This window comes from Petromyzon marinus, chromosome 52 (assembly GCF_048934315.1).
Source record: "Petromyzon marinus isolate PM22_M1 ecotype Great Lakes invasive population chromosome 52, UKy_Petmar_22M1.pri1.0, whole genome shotgun sequence".
Lineage (NCBI taxonomy): Eukaryota > Metazoa > Chordata > Hyperoartia > Petromyzontiformes > Petromyzontidae > Petromyzon > Petromyzon marinus.
In genome coordinates, this window is record NC_133718.1 from 1,017,682 (window position 1) to 1,044,796 (window position 27,115).

Below are 27,115 nucleotides of genomic sequence, written 5' to 3' on the forward strand. Positions count from 1 at the left end.
TATGGGTCTCTCTCTGATTCTATGGGTTTCTGTGTGAGTCTATGGGTCTCTGTTTGAGTCTATGGGCCTCTGTGTGAGTCTATGGGTCTCTGTATGAGTCTGTGGGTCTCTGTGTGAGTCTATGGGGCACTGTGTGAGTCTATGGGTCTCTGTGTTAGTCTATGGGTCTATGTGTGAGTATATGGTTCTCTGTGTGAGTCTATGGTTCTCTGTGTGAATCTATGGGTCTTTGTGTGATTCTATGGGTTTCTGTGTGAGTCTATGGGTCTCTGTGTGAGTCAATGGGTCTCTGTGTGAGTCTATGGGTCTCTGTGTGAGTCTGTGGGTCTCTGTGTGAGTCTATGGGGCACTGTGTGAGTCTATGGGTCTCTGTGTGAGTCTATGGGTCTGTGTGAGTATATGCGTCTGTGTGAGTGTATGGGTGTCTGTGTGAGTATATGGGTCTCTGTGTGAGTATATGGGTTTCTGTGTGAGTCTATGGGTCTCTGTGCGAGTATATGTGTCTCTGTGTGAGTATATGGGTCGCTGTGTGAGTCTATGGGTCTCTGTGTGAGTCTATGGGTCTCTGTGTGAATCTATGGGTCTCTGTGCGAGTCGATGGGTCTCTATGTGAGTCTATTGGTCTCTGTGTGAGCCTATGGGTCTCTGTGTGAGTCTATGGGTCGCTGTGTGAGTCTATGGGTCTCTGTGTGAGTATATGGGTCTCTGTGTGAGTGTATGGGTCTCTGTGTGAGTATATGGGTCTCTGTGTGTGCCTATGGGTCCTTGTGTGAGTCTATGGGTCCTTGTGTGAGTCTATGGGTCCTTGTGTGAGTCTATGGTTCTCTGTGTGAGTCTATCGGTCGCTGTGTGAGTCTCTGGGGCTCTGTGTGAGTATATGGGTCTCTGCATGAGTCTATGGGTCTCTGCGTGAGGCTATGGGTCTCTGTGTGAGTCTATGAGTCTCTGTTGAGTCTATGGGTCTCTGTGTGAGTGTATGGGTCTGTGTCAGTCTATGGGTCTCTGTGTGAGTCTATGGGTCTCTATGTGAGTCTATGGGTCTCTGTATGAGTCTATGGGTCTCTGTGTGAGTCTATGGGTCACTGTATGACTCTATGGGTCTCTGTGTGAGTCTATGGGTCTCTGTGTGAGTCTATGGGTTTCTGTGTGAGTCTATTTGTCTCTGTGTGAGTCTATGGGTCTCTGTGTGAGTCTATGGGTCTCTGTGTGAGTTTATGGGTCCCTGTGTGAGTCTATGGGTCGCTGTGTGAGTCTATGAGTCTCTGTTTGAGTCTATGGGTCTCTGTGTGAGTGTATGGGTCTGTGTCAGTCTATGGGTCTCTGTGTGAGTCTATGGGTCTCTGTGTGAGTCTATGGGTCTCTGTATGAGTCTATGGGTCTCTGTGTGAGTCTATGGGTCTCTGTGTGAGTCTATGGGTCTCTGTGTGAGTCTATGGGTCTCTGTGTGAGTCTATTTGTCTCTGTGTGAGTCTATGGGTCTCTGTGTGAGTGTATGGGTCTCTGTGTGAGTTTATGGGTCTCTGTGTGAGTGTATGGGTCTCTGTGTGAGTTTATGGGTCTCTGTGGATCGGGAACCCAGAGTAGAACCCCGGATCGTGAAACCCGGAACAAAATCCCAGATCGTGAAACCCGGGGCGGAACGCCCGGTTCATCGGATCGTGGCGTGACAGGAGGGGGCAAGGCTCACATCGTTGAGTTTCTTCAACAGGGATTGCTTCTGCTTGTGCAGGCTGCTCATCTGATTGTCCATCTGTGAAGGTCAAATGGAGGTCAGGAGCTCCGCTCGTTCTGCCAGCGCAGGGCGATCATTGCCAAGGGAGGGAGGACACCACTGCTGTGTTTCGTAGATCACCCATCCACTCACTCATTCACTCACTCATTCATTCACTCACCCATTCATTCACTCACTCATCCACTCACTCATCCACTCACTCATCCACTCACTCATTCATTCATTCACTCATTCACTCACTCATTCATTCACTCATTCATCCACTCACTCATCCAGTCACTCATTCATTCATTCACTCACTCATTCATTCACTCACTCATCCACTCACTCATTCACAAATCCACTCAATCATTCACTAATCCACTCACTAATCCACTCACTCATTCATTCACTCATTCACTCACTCATTCATTCAATCACTCATTCACTCACTCATCCACTCACTCATTCACACATCCACTCAATCATTCACTCATGCACTCGCTCATTCACACATCAACTCAATCATCCACTCACTCATTCATTCACTCATTCACTCATTCACGCATCCACTCACTCATCCACTCATTCACACATCCACTCAATCATCCACTCACTGAACCACCCATGCACTCACTCATCCACTCACTCATTACCTCATCCACTCACTCACTCACTTACTCATTCACGCATCCACTTACTGATTCGCTCATTCTCTCACTCCTCCACCAATGCACTCACTCATTCACTCATCCACTCACTCATTCACTCATCCACTCACTCATCCACTCATTCACGCATCCACTCACTCATCCACTCACTCAACCACCCATGCACTCACTCATCCACTCAATCATTGACTCATCCACTCACTATTTCACTCATTCCACTCAATCATCCACTCACTCATTCACTCATTCCACTCACTCATCCACTCACTTATCCACTCATTCACTCACTCATCCACCCATGTACTCACTCATCCACTCACTCATTCACTCATCCACTCACTCATTCAAGCATCCACTCACTCATCCACTCTCTCAACTACCCATGCACTCACTCATCCACTCACTCATTGACTCATCCACTCACTCATTCACTCATCCACTCACTCATCCACTTACTCATTCACGCATCCATTCACTCATTCACGCATCCACTCACTCATTCCACTCACTCATCCACTCACTAATTCACTCATCCACTCACTCATCCACTCACTCATTCACTCATTCACTCACTCAATCACCCATGCACTCACTCATCCACTCACTCATTCACTCATCCACTCACTCATCCACTCACTCATTCACTAATTCACTCACTCATTCCACTCACTCCTCCACTCACTCATTCACCCATCCACTCACTCATCCACTCACTAATTCATTCACTCAACCAACCATGCACTCACTCATCCACTCACTCATTCACTCATCCATTCAGTAATTCAATCATCCACTCACTCATGCACTCACTCACTCACGCATCCACTCACGCATCCACTCACTCATTCACTCATTCCACTCAATCATCCACTCACTCATTCACTCATGCACTCACTCATCCACTCACTCATTCACTCACTCATCCACCCATGCATTCACTCATCCACTCACTCATTCACTCATCCACTCACTTATCCACTCACTCATCCACTCACTCAACCACTCATGCACTCACTCATCCACTCACTCATTGACTCATCCACTCACTCATCCACTCACTCAACCACCCATGCACTCACTCATCCACTCACTCATTGATTCATCCACTCACTCATCCACTCACTCATTCACGCATCCACTCACTCATCCACTCACTCAACAACCCATGCACTTACTCATCCACTCACTTACTCACTCACTCATCCACTCACTCATTCACGCATCCACTCAAGCATCCACTCACTCATTCACTCATTCCACTCACTCATTCACTCATCCACTCACTAATTCACTCATCCACTCACTCATTCACTCATTCACTCACTCAATCACCCATGCACTCACTCATCCACTCACTTATTCACTCACTCATCCACTCATCCACTCACTCATTCACTAATTCACTCACTCATTCCACTCATTCCTCCACTCACTCATTCACTCATCCACTCAGTAATTCAGTCATCCACTCACTCATGCACTCACTCATTCACGCATCCACTCACTCATTCACGCATCCACTCACTCATTCACTCATTCCACTCACTCATCCACTCACTCATTCACTCACTCATCCACCAATGCACTCACTCATCCACACACTCATTCACTCATCCACTCACTTATCCACTCACTCATCCACTCACTCATCCACTCACTCAACCACTCATGCACTCATTCATCCACTCACTCATTGACTCATCCACTCACTCATCCACCCATGCACTCACTCATCCACTCACTCAACCACCCATACACTCAGTCACTCAACGACTCATGCACTCACTCACCCACTCACTCATCCACTCACTCAATCACTCATCCTCTCACTCGCTCATCCACTCACTCATCTGCTCATTCAATCACTCATCCACTGACTAAATCCCTCACTCATCCACTCATTCATTCACTCATTCACTCACTCATCCACTCACTCATTCACGCATCCACTCACGCATCCACTCACTCATTCACTCTTCCACTCACTCGTTCACTCATCCACTCACTCAACCACCCATGCACTCACTCATCCACTCACTCATTGACCCATCCACTCACTCATCCACTCACTCATTGTGTTGTATATGAGCCCTATATATACAACAATTCACTCACTCATCCACCCATGCACTCACTCATCCACTCAATTATCCACTCACTCATTCACTCATCCACTCACTCAACCACCCATACACTCAGTAACTCAACGACTCATGCACTCACTCACCCACTCACTCAATCACTCATCCTCTCACTTGCTCATCCACTCACTCATTCACTCATCCACTCACTAATTCACTAAATCCCTCACTCATCCACTCACTCATTCACTCATTCACTCACTCATCCACTCACTCATTCACGCATCCACTCACGCATCCACTCACTCATTCACTCGTTCCACTCAAACATCCACTCACTCATTCACTCATTCCACTCACTCATTCACTCATCCACTCACTCACTCCCTCAACTACCCATGCACTCACTCATCCACTCACTCATTCACTCATCCACTCACTCATCCACTCCCTCATCCACTCACTCATCCACTCCCTCATCCACTCACTCATCCACTCACTCAACCACCCATGCACTCACTCATCCACTCACTCATTCACTCATCCACTCACTCATTCACGCATCCACTCACTCACTCACTCACGCATCCACTCACTAATTCACTCATCCACTCACTCATCCACTCACTCATTCACTCATCCACTCACTCATTCACTCATACACTTACTCATCCACTCAATCAATCACTCATCCACTGACTAAATCCCTCACTCATCCATTCACTCATTCACGCACTTATTCACTCACTCATCCACTCATTCATTCATCCACTCACTCAACCACCCATGCACTCAGTCACTCAACGACTCATGCACTCACTCACCCACTCACTCAATCGCTCATCCACTCACTCGCTCATCCACTCACCCATTTACTCAACCACCCATGCACTCACTCAACCACACACTCACCAACCCACCTGATCACTCACTCAACCACACACTCACCAACCCACCTGATCACTCACTCAACCACACACTCACCAACCCACCTGATCACTCACTCAACCACACACTCACCAACCCACCTGATCACTCACTCAACCACACACTCACCAACCCACCTGATCACTCACTCATCCACACACTCACCAACCCACCTGATCACTCACTCATCCACACACTCACCAACCCACGTGATCACTCACTCAACCACACACTCACCAACCCACCTGATCACTCACTCAACCACACACTCACCAACCCACGTGATCACTCACTCAACCACACACTCACCAACCCACCTGATCACTCACTCAACCACACACTCACCAACTCACCTGATCACTCACTCAACCACACACTCACCAACCCACCTGATCACTCACTCATCCACACACTCACCAACCCACCTGATCACTCACTCATCCACACACTCACCAACCCACGTGATCACTCACTCAACCACACACTCACCAACCCACCTGATCACTCACTCAACCACACACTCACCAACCCACGTGATCACTCACTCAACCACACACTCACCAACCCACGTGATCACTCACTCAACCACACACTCACCAACCCACCTGATCACTCACTCATCCACTCACTCACCAACCCACCTGATCACTCACTCATCCACACACTCACCAACCCACCTGATCACTCACTCAACCACACACTCACCAACCCACCTGATCACTCACTCAACCACACACTCACCAACCCACCTGATCACTCACTCAACCACACACTCACCAACCCACCTGATCACTCACTCAACCACACACTCACCAACCCACCTGATCACTCACTCAACCACACACTCACCAACCCACCTGATCACTCACTCAACCACACACTCACCAACCCACCTGATCACTCACTCAACCACACACTCACCAACCCACCTGATCACTCACTCATCCACACACTCACCAACCCACCTGATCACTCACTCATCCACACACTCACCAACCCACGTGATCACTCACTCAACCACACACTCACCAACCCACCTGATCACTCACTCAACCACACACTCACCAACCCACCTGATCACTCACTCAACCACACACTCACCAACCCACCTGATCACTCACTCAACCACACACTCACCAATCCACCTGATCACTCACTCAACCACACACTCACCAACCCACCTGATCAGTCACTCAACCACACACTCACCAACCCACCTGATCAGTCACTCAACCACACACTCACCAACCCACCTGATCAGTCACTCAACCACACACTCACCAACCCACCTGATCAGTCACTCAACCACATACTCACCAACCCACCTGATCAGTCACTCAACCACACACTCACCAACCCACCTGATCACTCACTCAACCACACACTCACCAACCCACCTGATCACTCACTCAACCACACACTCACCAACCCACCTGATCACTCACTCAACCACACACTCACCAACCCACCTGATCACTCACTCATCCACACACTCACCAACCCACCTGATCACTCACTCATCCACACACTCACCAACCCACCTGACCACTCACTCAACCACACACTCACCAACCCACCTGATCACTCACTCAACCACACACTCACCAACCCACCTGATCACTCACTCAACCACACACTCACCAACCCACCTGATCACTCACTCAACCACACACTCACCAACCCACCTGATCACTCACTCAACCACACACTCACCAACCCACCTGATCAGTTACTCATCCACACACTCACCAACCCACCTGATCACTCACTCAACCACACACTCACTAACCCACCTGATCACTCACTCATCCACACACTCACCAACCCACCTGATCACTCACTCAACCACACACTCACCAACCCACCTGATCACTCACTCAACCACACACTCACCAGCCCACCTGATCAGTCACTCAACCACACACTCACCAACCCACCTGATTAGTCACTCAACCACACACTCACCAACCCACCTGATCAGTCACTCATCCACACACTCACCAACCCACCTGATTAGTCACTCAACCACACACTCACCAACCCACCTGATCAGTCACTCATCCACACACTCACCAACCCACCTGATTAGTCACTCAACCACACACTCACCAACCCACCTGATCAGTCACTCATCCACACACTCACCAACCCACCTGATTAGTCACTCAACCACACACTCACCAACCCACCTGATCACTCACTCATCCACACACTCACCAACCCACCCGATTAGTCACTCAACCACACACTCACCAACCCACCTGATCAGTCACTCATCCACACACTCACCAACCCACCTGATTAGTCACTCAACCACACACTCACCAACCCACCTGATCAGTCACTCATCCACACACTCACCAACCCACCTGATTAGTCACTCAACCACACACTCACCAACCCACCTGATCACTCACTCAACCACACACTCACCAACCCACCTGATCACTCACTCAACCACACACTCACCAACCCACCTGATCACTCACTCAACCACACACTCACCAACCCACCTGATCACTCACTCATCCACACACTCACCAACCCACCTGATCACTCACTCATCCACACACTCACCAACCCACCTGATCACTCACTCAACCACACACTCACCAACCCACTTGATCACTCACTCATCCACTCACTCACCAACCCACCTGGTCACTCACTCAACCACCCATGCACTCATCCACTCACTGACTTAAGCACCCATCCACTCACTCACCAAACCACTTGATCACTCGCTCAATTAATCACGCATCCATTCACCCAACCACTCACCCATCCACTCAGCAACCCACCTGATTATTCATCCATTCACTCGCAGACTCGTTCTCTCACTCACCAACTAGCTCACCAACCCAATATAAAAAATAAAAACTTCTAATATCCAGGTCATGCTGACCTCAATAGCCCAGATCACTCTATGTACGTATGCTGAACTCTTTTGCGCAACGTACGTAGCCAACCGTGCTACTCGGAGGGTTTGCTCCCAAAAATTCAGACCTCGAATCACATTGACCTCCATTGTCCTCGATTGGCCGAGGTCGCCTTGACCTTGAGAGGTCTGGTCACCTTGGTGAAGCGATCCTTCTGCTTCATGCGGAAGTCCTCCATCTTCTTGTACTCCTTGTTGAGCTCCAGGGCCAACTGGGTGTGTTCCTGGCCCACACTTTCCAGCTCTTGAGACACAAACATAAAGGTCGAGGAAGCGTTAATTGTTATTATTACTCTGACCTTACTGCTCCACCATACCTCCACTGAGCCCGCCCACTACTCCTGACCCCGCCCACCCACAATGACCCCGCCCACCACTCCTGACCCCACCCACCACGCCTCCTCACCCCGCCCCCCCTTTCACTACCCCCACCACGCCCCCTCCTGGGCTAACAGAGTGAAACTGGGGCGCAGTGAGTGACGGGTTGGGGTCAGGTCTGGGTCCGGGTTGGGGTCAGGGTCGGGGTCATGGTGGGGTCAGGGTTGGGTCGGGTCAGGGTTGGTGTTGGGGTCATGGTCGGGTCAGGGTTAGGATCAGGTCAGGGTCCAGGTCGGGGTTGGGTCAGGGTTGGGGTCAGGATCGAGGCCAGAGTCGAGGTCCAGGTTGGGTCCGGTCAGGTCAGGGTCAGGTCAGGGTGAGGTCAGGGTCAGTGGCGGAGTCAAGGTCGCCTCGGGGTCGCGTGAACTCACGCTGCTTGAGCACCATGAAGCAGCAGCGGATCGTGCTGTGGGGGGAGCAGCACAGGGGGCGGGGGGAGGGGGAGGGAACGCGGTCGCGTCAACAGCGCCATAGACACTCATACACATACTACACACACACACTACACACACACATACTACACATACACACTACACACACATACACCACACACTACACACATACTACACACACACATACTACACACACACACATACTACACACATACACACACTACACACACATACACCACACACTACACACATACTACACACATACACACACATACTACACACACACACATACTACACACATACACACACTACACACATACTACACACACACATACTACACACATACATACTACACATACATACACCACACACACCACACACATACATACACCACACACACACTACACACATACTACACATACACACACTACACACATACATACACATACACACATACATACACATACACCACACACACATACATACACATACATACACACACATACACATACACACCACACATACACACACCACACACACACCACACATACATACACATACACCACACACACATACTACACACATACACACCACACATACACACACCACACACACACCACACATACATACACATACACCACACACATACATACATACACCACACACACATACACACCACACATACACACACACATACATACACATACATACACCACACACACACACATCACACACACCACACACACATATACACACATACATACACCACACACACATCACACACATACACTACACACATACACACTACACACATACACACACCACACATACACACATACATACACACACACCACACATACACACACACACACCACACATACATACACAGCACATACACCACACATACACACACACCACACACACACAACACACACACCACACCACACCCCACACATACATACACACACACCACACATACACACACACACCACACACACACCACACATACACACACCACACATACACACACACACCACACACACACCACACACACCACACACATACACACACCACACATACACCACACACACATACACCACACATACACACCACACACACCACACATACACACACCACACACACCACACACATCACACACACCACACACACACCATACACACATAACACACACACCACACATACACACCCCACACACACACTACACACACACCACACATACACACACACCACACATACACTCCACACACACCACACACCACACACACACACCGAACACACACACCACACACACGCACACACCACACATACACACACACCATACACACACCACACACACCATACACGCACACCACACACACCACACACACACCACATACACCACACACACATCACACACACCACACACACCACACACACTCACCACACATACACACACACCACAGATACACCACACACATCACACACACACCACACACACACCACACATATAAACACCACACACACCACACACACACACCACACATACACACACCACACACACCACACACCCCACACACATCACACACACACCACACACACACACCACACACACGCCACACACACACACCACACACACACACCACATACACCACACACACCACACACATACCACACACACACACCACACACACGCCACACACACACCACACACACACACCACACACACACCACACACACACCACACACACACACCACACACACACACCACACATTACACACACCACACACACACACCACACACACACCACACACACCACACACACACACCACACATACACACACACCACAGACACACCACACACATCACACACACACACCACACACACACCACACATATAAACACCACACACACACCACACACACACACCACACACACCACACATACACACACCACACACACCGCACACACCACACACATCACACACACACCACACACACACACCACACACACGCCACACACACACACACCACACACACCACACACATCACACACACCACACACACACACCACACACACACACCACACACACGCCACACACACACACCACACACACACACCACACACACACACACCACACACACCACACATTACACACACCACACACACCACACATTACACACACCACACACACACACCACACACACACCACACACACACCACACATACACACACTACACACACACACCACACACACCACACATTACACACACCACACACACACACCACACACACACCACACACACGCCACACACACACCACCCACACACCACACACACCACACACACCACACACACACACCACACACACACCACACATACACACACCACACACACACACCACACACACACCACATCATACACATCACACACACACACACACGCCACACACACCACACACACACCACACACACACCACACACACACACCACACACACCACACACACACCACACATTACACACACCACACACACACACCACACACACACCACACACACCACACACACACACCACACATACACACACACCACAGACACACCACACACATCACACACACACACCACACACACACCACACATATAAACACCACACACACACCACACACACACACCACACACACACCACACATACACACACCACACACACCACACACACCACACACATCACACACACACCACACACACGCCACACACACACACACCACACACACCACACACATCACACACACCACACACACACACCACACACACACACCACACACACGCCACACACACACACCACACACACACACCACACACACACACACCACACACACCACACATTACACACACCACACACACCACACATTACACACACCACACACACACACCACACACACACCACACACACACCACACATACACACACTACACACACACACCACACACACCACACATTACACACACCACACACACACACCACACACACACCACACACACGCCACACACACACCACCCACACACCACACACACCACACACACACACCACACACACACCACACACACCACACATACACACACCACACACACACACCACACACACACCACATCATACACATCACACACACACACACACGCCACACACACCACACACACACCACACACACACACCACACACGCACACACCACACACACACCACACACACAAACCACACTTACACACCACACACACACCACACACACACCACACATACACACACACACCACACACACACCACACACACTACACACACACCACACACACACCACACACACACACACCACACACACCACACACACACACACCACACACACACACCACACACACACCACACACACACCACACACACCACACACACACCACACACACACACACCACACACACAAACCACACACACACACCACACACACACCACACACACACCACACGCACACACACCACACACACCACACACACACCACACACACACACACCACACACACACACCACACACACACACCACACACACACACCACACACACACACCACACACACACCACACACACCACACACACACACACCACACACACACACCACACACACACACCACACACACACACCACACACACACCACACACACTACACATACATACACACCACACATACACACCACACATACACACCACACACACCACACCACACACACACACACCACACACACACCACACACACACCACACACACACACCACACACACACACCACACACACACACACCACACACACCATACACACACACACCACACACACACCACACACACACACACCACACACACACCACACACACACACCACACACACACCACGCCACCCAACGTTTAAAACCCATGTCTTCAGAGCTGCTTGTTGTTGCAGTGTTCAGTTTGCTGTCCTTCCCCCGCACCACCGATTAGCGCTGTTGGCTACGTACGGTGCGAACGAAGTTCTACGTGAATTTTTTTTTTGACCAGGTAAGGGCTCACTGAGCTGTATGACTCTTTTTCAGAAGCGACCTGGCCACAAATGACAGCTCAACGAAGTGGCTTATCATCATCATCACGTGGAAATGTATAGCAGCCGAATACACGTGATGGCGATTCTAAATGTGGAGGGGAAAACCAGAGGACCCGGAGAAAAATACACGTGGCCACGTGGAGAGAGAGACACCGCAAACTCCAAATACACAACAGGCGTCAGGGTCAGGGTCGAACCCACGACCTCCTGTACACCAGGCGAGGTAGTCAACATCTCCTAGCCACCGTGGCGCCCACACGCACGCAACATACACGCGCGGTGGCACTCACCACCCCCGTACTGGCAGCCTGGCGCCCGCTCGCGGGCCACGTGCTAGCGAGCCGCGCCACGCAGGGGCAGCTGCCACTGGGGGTGCCCTTTCTCTAATGCGTTGGTATGAGACGACGATGCGAGTCGACCATCAGAGGGGGGTGGGCTCGTTTAACAGCGGACAGACAGAAGGACCAGCAGATAGACAAGCGGACAGATGGACACTCAGGCAGACAGTGCGACCAGCAGATAGAGGAGGGGATAGATGGACACCCAGACAGAGAGTGGGACCAGCAGATAGAGGAGGGGATAGATAGACACTTAGACATCGCAACGAGCAGAAAGACGAGCGGACAGATGGACCAGCAGATAGACGAGTGGATAGATGGACACTCAGACAGACAGTGGGACCAGCAGACAGAGGAGGGGCTAGATGGACCAGCAGATAGACGAGCGGACAGATGGACCAGCAGATAGACGTGTGGATAGATGGACACTCAGACAGCTCAACCAGCAGATAGACGAGTGGACAGATGGACCAGCAGATAGACGAGAGGATAGATGGACACTCAGACAGACAGCTCCACGAGCAGATAGACGAGCGGACAGATGGACCAGCAGATAGACGAGCGGACAGATGGACCAGCAGATAGACGAGTGGACAGATGGACACTCAGACAGCTCAATCAGCAGATAGACGAGCGGACAGATGGACCAGCAGATAGACGAGTGGATAGATGGACACTCAGACAGACAGCTCAACTAGCAGATAGACGAGTGGACAGATGGACCAGCAGATAGACGAGTGGACAGATAGACCAGCAGATAGACGAGTGGACAGATGGACACTCAGGCAGACAGCTCAACCAGCAGATAGACGAGTGGACAGATTTACCAGCAGATAGACGAGTGGATAGATGGACACTCAGACAGACAGCTCAACCAGCAGATAGACGAGCGGACAGACGAGTGGACAGATGGACACTCAGACAGACAGCTCAACCAGCAGATAGACGAGCGGATAGACGAGTGGACAGATGGACACTCAGACAGCTCAACCAGCAGATAGACGAGCGGACAGACGAGTGGACAGATGGACACTCAGACAGCTCAACCAGCAGATAGACGAGTGGATAGACGAGTGGACAGATGGACACTCAGACAGCTCAACCAGCAGATAGACGAGCGGACAGACGAGTGGACAGATGGACACTCACTTGATCTCCGTTTGACCTCCGGACTTCTTGGCAAGCATCAGGAGACCTTTCCCGTAGGTCTCCTCCAGGCATGCTCTGCACAAAGACAAAGATCCCCCTTGTAGCCTCAACAGACGGTTGGGGCAAGTGCTGTTAGCGAGTAGCACCTATGAAGGCCGGCACGGTACACGAGGGGGTGGGTGGACAACACCACGGCCAACCACCTTTGTCTCCCAAGCGGTGATGTTTACACACTGCACCAGGTACTCATTTTGAGGCTGAGTCGACCTAGGGCGGGCCCATGACCGGTTCAGAATAATCGTCACTGGGTGTTGGCCAGCGTAGCGCTAACCGCTCCACCACCGCTCTCCACACACACGCAGAAGCCACATGACTGATGAGAGGCTCGAACTTAGTTGGCAAGGAGGAGGAGGCAGAGGAGGAGGAGGCGGAGGAGGCAGAGGAGGTGGAGGCGGTAGAAGAGGAAGAGGAGGCAGAGGAGGAGGAGGCGGAGGAGAAGGCAGAGGAGGAGGCAGAGGAGGAGGCGGAGGAGGCAGAGGAGGAGGCAGAGGAGGAGGAGGCGGAGAAGGCAGAGGAGGTGGAGGAGGCAGAGGAGGAGGAGGCGGAGGAGGCAGAGGAGGAGGAGGTGGAGGAGGTGGAGGAGGCAGAGGAGGAGGTGGAGGAGGCAGAGGAGGAGGCGGAGGAGGCAGAGGAGGCGGAGGAGGTGGAGGAGGAGGTGGAGGAGGCAGAGGAGGAGGAGGAAGCGGAGGAGGCAGAGGAGGAGGAGGCGGAGGAGGTGGAGGAGGAGGTGGAGGAGGCAGAGGAGGAGGCGGAGGAGGCAGAGGAGGAGGAGGCGGAGGAGGATGAGGAGGTGGAGGAGGCAGAGGAGGAGGAGGCGGAGGAGGAGGAGGAGGCAGAGGAGGAGGAGGCAGAGGAGGTGGAGGAGGATGAGGAGGCAGAGGAGGAGGAGTCGAAGGAGGAGGAGGTCTCTCTACCTCTGCTTGAGCATCTCCTCGAAGCCCTTGCACACTTTGCGCCCATCCCTGAGTCTCTCGAGCATGGCGGTGTAGCCGGCGTTGTTCGTGAAGTCAGAGTTCTGGGCGGGTCGACAAACAACAACAACGACAACGACGTGGCACAGTGACGGCCGTTCAGCATGAGCCCAACAACATTGACTCCGCGGCGACTACGAACTGTGGCGATTACTCGTGAGATGGTGGGCGAGTGTGTAGGTGGGGTGGGTGAGTGTGTGGGTGGGTGAGTGTGTGGGTGAGGTGGGTGAGTGTGTCTCTATGTAGGTGGGTGAGTGTGCGAATAGGTGAGTGATCATGTAGGTGGGTGGGTGAGCGTGTAGGTGGGTGAGTGAACGGATGAGTAGGTGAGTGGACGTGCAGATGAGTGAATGAGCGTGTAGGTGGGTGTGTAGGTGGGTGAGTGCGTGAGCGAGTGTGTGAGTGAACGAGCGAATAGGTGAGTGATGAATGAATGAGCAGGTGAGGTCACGCATGAGCGGGTAAGTAGCGAGACGTGACACTAAACGACTTACCGTGCCCGTCAAGAAAATGACACGTCACCTTCACACGTCACCTTCACCTTCACACGTCACCTTCACACGTCACCTTCACACGTCACCTTCACACGTCACCTTCACACGTCACCTTCACACGTCACCTTCACACGTCACATTCACACGTCACCTTCACACGTCACCTTCACACGTCACCTTCACACGATAGGCGGCTATGAAGAAGGGCTATTGCCCGAAGCGTCACCCATTATCTATTGTCTTCCTTTTCAGGCCACAGACAACAACAAACAAATACAAAGATCCCTCATGTGGCCTGTAACAGACTGTAGGGGCAAGTGCTGCTAGCGAGCAGCACCCTGTGAAGGCCGGCACGGCACACGAGGGGGTGGGTGGCCAGCACCACGCCCGGTCGCCTTTGTCTCCCCAGTGGCGATGTTTACACAACGCACCAGGTACTCATTTGAGGCTGAGTCGACCTAGGGGAAGCCCAGGACCGGTTCAGATAATCGTCACTGGTGTTGTGGTGGCCGTGAGCGGGAACTGAACCCGGGTCTCAGTGGTTTTCATAGCCGCAGGGCGCTAAACGTTGCACTACCGCTCCCCTGCAACACACAACACACACACAACACACGCACTACACACACACAACACACACACAACACACACAACACACACACTACACACAACACACACACACACAACACACACACTACACACACACAACACACACACAACAAACTGCACACACACACACACAACACACACACAACACACACACAACACACACACTACACACACACTACACACACACAACACACACACTACACACACACAACACACTACACACACACACAACACACACACAACACACACACTACACACACACTACACACACTACACACACACACTACACACACAACACACAACACCCACACAACACACACACTACAGACACACTACACACACACACAACACACACAACACACACACACAACACACACACACACAACACACTGCACACACACACACAACACACACACAACACACACACTACACACACACACAACACACACACAACACACACTACAGACACACACAACACAAACAACACACACACAACACACACAACACACACGCAACACACACGCAACACACACGCAACACACACACAACACACACACAACACACACACAACACACACACAACACACACACAACACACACACAACACACACTACAGACACACACAACACACACACACAATACACACACAACACACAAACTACACACACAACACACACACACTACAGACACACACACAACACACACTACACACACACTACACACACAACACACACACTACACACACACAACACACACACAACACACACACTACACACACAACACACACACACAACACACACACAACACACTGCACACACACACACACAACACACACACAACACACACACAACACACACACACCACACACAACACACACACTACACACACTACACACACACAACACACTACACACACACACACAACACACACACAACACACACACTACACACACACTACACACACTACACACACACACTACACACACAACACACAACACCCACACAACACACACACTACAGACACACTACACACACACACAACACACACTACACACACACACAACACACACACAACACACACACTACACACACACAACACACTACACACACACACAACACACACACAACACACACACTACACACACACACAACACACACACAACACACACAACACACACACTACAGACACACACAACACAAACAACACACACACAACACACACAACACACACGCAACACACACGCAACACACACACAACACACACACAACACACACACAACGCACACACTACAGACACACACAACACACACACAACACACACACAACACACACAACACACACACTACAGACACACACAACACACACACAACACACACACAACACACAAACTACACACACAACACACACACTACAGACACACACACAACACAAACAACACACACACAACACACACAACACACACGCAACACACACGCAACACACACACAACACACACACAACACACACACAACGCACACACTACAGACACACACAACACACACACAACACACACACAACACACACAACACACACACTACAGACACACACAACACACACACAACACACACACAACACACAAACTACACACACAACACACACACTACAGACACACACACAACACACACTACACACACTACACACACACAACACACACACAACACACTACACACAACACACACTACACACATCCACACAACACACTACAGACACACACTACACACACACTACACACACTACACACACACACTACAGACACCCACACTACACACACACCACAGACACCCACACTACACACACACTGCACAGACACCCACACTACACACACACTGCAGACACACACTACACACACACTACAGACACACTACAGACACACACAACACACACACTACAGACACACAACACACACACAACACACACAACACACACACTACAGACACACACAACACACACACTACAGACACACACAACACACACACACAACACACACACTACAGACACACACAACACACACACTACAGACACACATTACACACACCCACACTACACACACACACACTACAGACACCCACACTACACACACTATAGACACCCACACTACACACAATACAGACACCCACACTACACACACACACTACAGACACCCACAATACACACACACACTACAGACACCCACACTACACAGACACTACAGACACCCACACTACACACACACGACAGACACCCACACTACACACACACTATAGACACCCACACTACACACACACTACAGACACCCACACTACACACACACTACAGACACACACAACACACACACACTACAGACACACACAACACACACACACTACAGACACCCACACTACACACACACACTACAGACACCCACACTACACACACACACTACAGACACCCACACTACACACACACACTACAGACACCCACACTACACACTACAGACACCCACACTACACACACTGCACAGACACACACACTACACACACACTATAGAAACCCACACTACACACACCACAGACACCCACACTACATACTACAGACACCCACACAACACACACACACTATAGACACCCACACTACACACACACTACAGACACCCACACTACACACACACTACAGACACACACAACACACACACACTACAGACACACACAACACACACACACTACAGACACCCACACTACACACACACACTACAGACACCCACACTACACACACACACTACAGACACCCACACTACACACACACACTACAGACACCCACACTACACACTACAGACACCCACACTACACACACTGCACAGACACACACACTACACACACACTATAGAAACCCACACTACACACACCACAGACACCCACACTACATACTACAGACACCCACACAACACACACACTACAGACACCCACACTACACACACCACAGACATCCACACTACACACACACACTATAGACACCCACACTACACACACACTACACACATCTGCACAGACACCAACCCTACACACACACACTAAACACACACTCTACAGACACAGACACTACACAGACACTACAGACACACACACACACTACACAGACAACCAACACACTACACACACACACACACCACACACACTACAGACACCCACACTACACACACCCACTACACACACACTACAGACACCGACACTACACAGACACTAGACACACACACACTACACAGACACACCACACTACACACACATCCACACACACTACAGACACCACTACACACACACTACAACAACCGCCATTCGCCACTAAGTGGTGGTGACGTCACAACGACGCTTGTGCCAGGCCATGTGCACCTTGAGGCCACGTGAAGTGTCGAACGCCCGCTGGCAGGAGGTCACGGGGCAGACCCAGGTGCCACGGGTCGACTGACTGAGATGACTGAGATGACTGGCTGATGCACCACCTGTGCCCCCTACTGTGCCAACCTGTTGTGCCCTAGCCACCCGGCGCTCCGCTCGTTGTTGTGAGCGTCGCTTCTCCGCCCTTCGTTGTTGTTGGAGGGCGACTACCTCCAACTGCCAAGTAGCGTCCTTCACGAGCCACCTCCACAGAGGCTGATCTTGACACCGCTGGTACCAGTCATCGGCAAGTCCACTCAGCTCCACGTCCTCCTGTACCACATCACTCCATCTCTTCTCTAGCCCGTGCCGCGCCCGTTTAACCCCCTCGATCCGGCCGAACAAAAGCTGTTTCGGCATGCGGTGGCTGGGCATGCGGGCTACATGACCCAGCCATCGCAGCCTTGCCCGCCGGGGGAGCTCACCGATGGGACCTTGCCCAGATCTTTCAAGGATTTGTGAGCTCCTGACACAATCCAGTCTGGTTAAACCCAGGATGGTAGGCAGGCTAGCCTAAATGTTTCTAACCAGCGAAGATGTTTCATTAGGGGGGTCCACGTTTCGCAAGCGAAGAGAAGGGAGGGAATGACCGTGGCCGAGAAGACCTGAAGCTTAGTGCAGATCGACAGACCAGGTAGCTTCCACACAGAGTTACGCAACCGATAAAAAAAAATATTGCCGCTCGACTGATTCGGAGTGAGACCTCTGCTGTTAAACTGGAGCCGGTCATAAGCACACTGCCCAGGTATGGGAAACTCACCACTCGCTCCACAACTGCCCCATCACCGATTGGGAGTTGTGGGGGTGGAGTGTCCGATGGTACAAAATACCCAGGCAGGTGCATAGTTTTGGTGGGGCTGATGGTAAGGCCCCATCTCTTAGTGGCATGCTCCAGTCTCAGCAGCAGCGTCTCCAACTCCTCCTCTGAATGAGCAGCTATTACCAAATCATCGGCATACATAACGTGGTTGAGCAATAGGGAGCCATCCCTTGACCACACCCGGGCATCGATCAGCCTCCCATTATATCTGTACCATATGAAGATTCCCCCGGTACAGCTATTGAAGGCTTCACGAACTACGTGGTCAAAATAGATGTTAAATAATTTGGGAGCCAGAGGACATCCCTTTCGCATCCCAAGGTGTACAGGGAATGGCTCGGACTCCCGGCCACGTAGTATTTCCCGGGCCCGTTCACCATCATGAAGGTCCTTAATGATCGTGAGCAGAGGGTTAGGTACTCCAAAAGCACGAAGAACAACCCAGAGCCCAGGCCTACTGATGGTATCATAGGCCTTGACCAGGTCAATAAAGCAGAGATGTAGGTCTTGCTGGAATTCCCTACACCTCATCTGTAGCAGACGGACAAAAAATATGGCATCTGTGCAGGACCGCCCTTTCCTGAAACCGCATTGGGGCTCCGCAAGCCTCTCCTCAGCGTGCCTGGCAAGGCGATGTTGAATAATCCTTGCCAGGACCTTTCCCGGTACACTGAGGAGTGAGATGCCCCTGTAGTTGTTACAGTCTGTACGGTCCCCCTTCTTAAAGAGGGGGACCACCAGGGCATCCTTCCAATCCTGCGGAACCCGTCCAGTGGTCCAGACTGTTGTTATAATGTCATATAGGGCAGTCTGTGCACAAACGCTAACCTCCCTCAGCATGTCGCTTGGGAGATCATCTCTGCCCGCTGTCTTTCCTGGTCTCAGACTCCGGATTGCCTTCAGTACTTCCTCAACAGATGGCACTTCAGCCAGCCACTCACAGGGGGTGACTTCTTCCAATATTTGAGGCACCGCAGTCTCAGCAGGGTCATCCTCAGCAGGGTCATCCTTACTTTGTGCCACGATGTTTTCCTGGCTGAGGGATTTTCCCTCCCCCAAGACCTCACAGAAATGCTCAGCAAATCTGCAAACCTGTTCCTGGGGGTCGGAGATTGGATAACCATTTTTTCCCCTAATGATGGTAATAAGTGTGGTGCTGCAGGTTACTTTTTTGATGGAGTTAAATAGAGATTTGTGATCGTGTGCCACTGAGGCAGACTCCATCTCCTCAGCAACCCGCGACCACCACCCATCCTTGCAGCGCCTCACGGCTCTCCGAACCTCCGAGCGAAGGCTGCGGTAAGCCTCCTCATTCTCTGACGTGGGATTCTGTAGCCGATGACAGTGGGCCTGTCGCTTTTTCTCAACTATCCTGAATACCTCCTCTGTCAGCCAGGGTCTCTGGGGAGGTCTGGACCGCGTACCCAAAGCAGCCATTGCAGCTGCATGAGTCACAGTCCTAAACCTCGCCCATTTACCCTCGACATCAGGAGGAGTGGGGGACGATGCCAACCCCAGCCGCAGGCGATGATGAAATTCTCCCTTGCAACTTTCATCAGATAACTGTGACCAGGCCACTTTTGGTTGGAATAGGGTCCTGGGTGTACACCCACCACCGGAGCGGAAGAATGGCAGGCGCATCTTACAGATGACAAGTCGATGGTCAGAGGGCAGATCAGCTCCACGGTAGGTCCTGGTGTCAAGGACATGGGCTCGCATCCGCTGGTCCGTCACTATGTAGTCCAGCAGATGTTCTTACTTGGACCCGGCATGCATCCATGATGTTGTGTGGATGCGCCGATGCCGGAACAGCGTGTTGGTAATTACAAGCCCATGGGCTGCACAAAAATCTAGCAGCCTCCTACCATTGTTATTGAGCTGATCCGGCCCATGCCCTCCAATCACTCCAGACCAGGTGCCAGCATCATGACCAACTCGGGCATTGAAGTCACCCAACAAGATGACTCTATCCCGAGGGGCCACTTCAGCCAGCACCTGTGACAGGAGGTCATAGAAGGCATCTGACTCATCGGCTTTGCCTGCATCCCTCCACGGATGTTTGTCTTCGGTGGGGGCATAAGTAACCACGACCACCAATCCTCGCCTCCGATTGATGGGAAGGCGAGCCCAAAGTAGCCTGGGGCTTACAGCTTCCCACACCTCACCGCCACGCTCCCACGCTCCTTTCATTCTTTTGTTCAAAAGAAGAGCCACACCCTGTTGTTTGGCAATCTGCTGCCCCGAGTAGAGGACTGTCCACCCCTCATGGTGGCAGGAGGCAGAACCGGTACACCGGACCTCCTGAATGCCACAGAGATCCAGGCGGTACCGGTCCAGCTCCCGACAGAGGAGTGGCAGCCTCTCCTCCGCAGTGAGCGTGCGAACATTCCACGTGGCCAAACGAAGTGGCTTTTCGTTGTTTCTGGAGGAGCCCCGAGGGTAGAGATTTAATCTCCTGGCCCCGCCAATTGGGGTTTGGCCAGGAGACGTCATAGAAGCCTGTCCCCCCAGGGCCTCCGGCACAAGCTTATTAGTTACATAATTTAAGTCGTAGTTTCGTGGTAATTTTTTGAAGGTGGAGGGGTTACCAGCACCTCGCACCCGTCCAGAGCCCCCGTTTAGCCCCTGTGGTGGTCACAGACGCCATGAGGGGAGGAGCCAATCGGAATTGGCCCTCTCCCCACAGCACTGTCCACGACAGAGTTGCCGTCCGGCACCGCGAGGAGGGAGGGGGTTGTTTTGCCGGACCTACACACACTACCGCCAACCGCCATTCGCCACTAAGTGGCGGTGACGTCACCACGACGCTTGTGCCAGGCTATGTGCACCCTGAGGCTACGTGAAGTGTCGAACGCCCGCTGGCAGGAGGTCACGGGGCAGACCCAGGTGCCACGGGTCGACTGACTGAGATGACTGGCTGATGCACCACCTGTGCCCCCTACTGTGCCAACCTGCTGTGTTTTAGCCACCCGGCGCTCCGCTCGTTGTTCTGAGCGTCGCTCCTCCGCCCTCCGTTGTTGTTGGAGGGCGACTACCTCCAACTGCCCAGTAGCGTCCTTCACGAGCCTCCTCCACAAAGGTCAATCTTGACACCGCTTGTACCAGTCATCGGCAAGTCCACTCAGCTCCACGTCCTCCTGTACCACATCACTCCATCTCTTCTCTAGCCCGTGCTGCGTCCGCTTAGCCCCCTCAATCCGGCCGAACAAAAGCTGTTTCGGCATGCGGTGGCTGGGCATGCGGGCTACATGACCCAGCCATCGCAGCCTTCCCTGCCGGAGGAGCTCACCGATGGGACCTTGCCCAGATCTTTCAAGGATTTGTGAGCTCCTCACACAATCCAGTCTGGTTAAACCCAGGATGGATCCTAGGCAGGCCAGCCTAAATGTTTCTAACTGGCGAAGATGTTCCATTAGGGGGGTCCACGTTTCACAAGCGTAGAGAAGGGAGAGAATGACCGTGGCCGAGAAGACCTGAAGCTTAGTGCGGAGCGACAGACCAGGTAGCTTCCACACAGCGTTATGCAACCGATGAAAAGATATTGCCGCTCGACTGATTCGGAGTGAGACCTCTGCTGTTAAACTGGAGCCAGTCATAAGCACACTGCCCAGGTATGGGAAACTCTCCACTCTCTCCACAACTGCCCCATCACCGATTGGGAGTTGTGGGGGTGGAGTGTTCGATGGTACAAAAATACCCAGGCAGGTGCTTAGTTTTGGTGGGGCTGATGGTAAGGCCCCACCTTTTAGTGGCACACTCCAGTCTCAGCAGCAGCGTCTCCAACTCCTCCCCTGAATGAGCAGCTATTACCAAATCATCAGTATACACACTACAGACACCACTACACACACACTACAGACACACACACTACACAGACACCCACACGACACACACACCACACACACTACAGACACCCCCACTACACACACTACAGACACACCACACACACTACACATACCCACTACACACGCACACTACACACCCACACTACAGACACCCACTACACACACACACTACAGACACCCACAATACACACACACTATAGACACACACTACACACACACCACACTCACTACAGACACCCACACTACACAGACACCCACACGACACACACACCACACTCACTACAGACACCCACACTACACACACACACTACAGACACCCACACTACACACACACTACAGACACACACTACACACACCCACCACACACACTACAGACACCCACACTACACACCCACTACACACACACACTACACACACCCACCACACACACTACAGACACCACCACTACACACACTACAGACACACACACTACACACACACACTACACACACACCACACACACTCACTACACACACACTACACACCCACACTACATACACACCACACACACTACACACACCCACCACACACACTACAGACACCCCCACTACACACACACTACACACACTACACACACACTCACTACACACATACACTACACAGACACCCACACTACACACACACTACGCATACACACCACACACATACTGTACACTATACACACTTCAGACACACCCTACAGACACCCACACTCCACAACAACAACAACCATCATTCGCCACTAAGTGGCGGTAACGTCACCACGACGCTTGTGCCAGGCTAGGTGCACCTTGAGGCCACGTGAAGCGTCGAACGTCCGCGGGCAGAAGGTCACGGGGCAGACCCAGCAGGTGCCACGGGTCGACTGACAGACGAGTGGCAGATGCACCACCTGTGCCCCCTACTGAGCCAACTCGCTGTGTTTTAGCCGCCCGCGCTCCGCTCGTTGTTGTGAGCGTCGCTCCTCCACCCTCCGCTGTTGTTGGAGGGCGACTGCCTCGAACCGCCCTGAAGCAGCAACAGCGGCGTCCTTCACGAGCCTCCTCATCCTCCTCCTCCACAGAGGCCACCACAGCGGCCAAAAGGAGCTCTGGACGGGTGCGAGTGGCTGCTAACCCCTCCAATTTCAATAAATTACCACTAAACCACGAAATAAACCACACTACACACCCACGACAGACACCCACACTATACACAACACAACACTACACACAACACTACACACAACACTACACACGCACACTACACACAACACTACACACGCACACTACACACACACACTACACACAACACTACACACACAACACACGCACACTACGCTACACACTACACACGCACACTACACACAACACTACACACAACACTACACACACAACACTACACACACAACACACGCACACTACACACAACACTACACACAACACTACACACAACACTACACACAACACTACACACACACACTACACACGCACACTACACACAATACTACACACACACACTACACACAACACTACACACACAACACACGCACACTACACACAACACTACACACCCACACTACACACGCACACTACACACAACACTACACACAACACTACACACGCACACTACACACAACACTACACACACACACTACACACGCACACTACACACAACACTACACACGCACACTACACACAACACTACACACGCACACTACACACGCAGACACTGCAGCTCAGCACAGCGGACTAACTCACCCAAAACGAGTCTGAGAATCTGAGCTTCATGATTGACGCTCTCCCGTGGGCTGTCACAGATCGCCGCTGTCACGGCTCCTGCCTCTCTCTCCTCTCTCTCTCCTCTCTCTCTCCCCTCTCTCTCCTCTCTCTATCTACTCCCTCTCTTTACCCTCTCTCTCTCTCCTCTCTCTACTCTCTCTACCCCCTCTCTCTCCTCTCTCTATCTACTCCCTCTCTCTCTCCTCTCTCTCCCCTCTCTCTCTCCTCGTGTCGTCACCACCACTCCTCACAAGGAAGTTCAAGGTTCAGCAGCCTTCGGCCCCATTCATTTCATTCATTATTTATCATCAAATCGTGTTAAGTATTAGCGCGAACGTGTTCCGCATTATGCGGATTGCAAGACGCACGGGCCAGCTTTGGCGGCGAAGGGCGTGAGAGATTGGCAACATGACGATGTTGCAGCTACTTT

General features: G+C 51.7%; 1 protein-coding gene across 2 annotated transcripts in view; it reads right to left on the reverse strand.

Moving 5' to 3' along the window:
* LOC116953549 (proline-serine-threonine phosphatase-interacting protein 1-like) overlaps positions 1-26,886 on the reverse strand; it is a 72,692-nt gene extending 45,806 nt beyond the window's left edge. The window contains exons 1-6 of one of the 2 annotated variants that reach the window (XM_032973848.2): positions 26,665-26,886; positions 15,663-15,763; positions 14,689-14,763; positions 9,078-9,112; positions 8,466-8,572; positions 1,688-1,750 (exon numbers count right to left, since the gene is read on the reverse strand). In XM_032973848.2, coding sequence (XP_032829739.1) covers positions 1,688-1,750; positions 8,466-8,572; positions 9,078-9,112; positions 14,689-14,763; positions 15,663-15,763; positions 26,665-26,694 — 411 coding nt within the window. In that variant the 5' untranslated portion in view covers positions 26,695-26,886. The other variant, XM_076075103.1, reaches the window with a different exon arrangement.
* Positions 26,887-27,115: the final 229 nt, after the last annotated feature.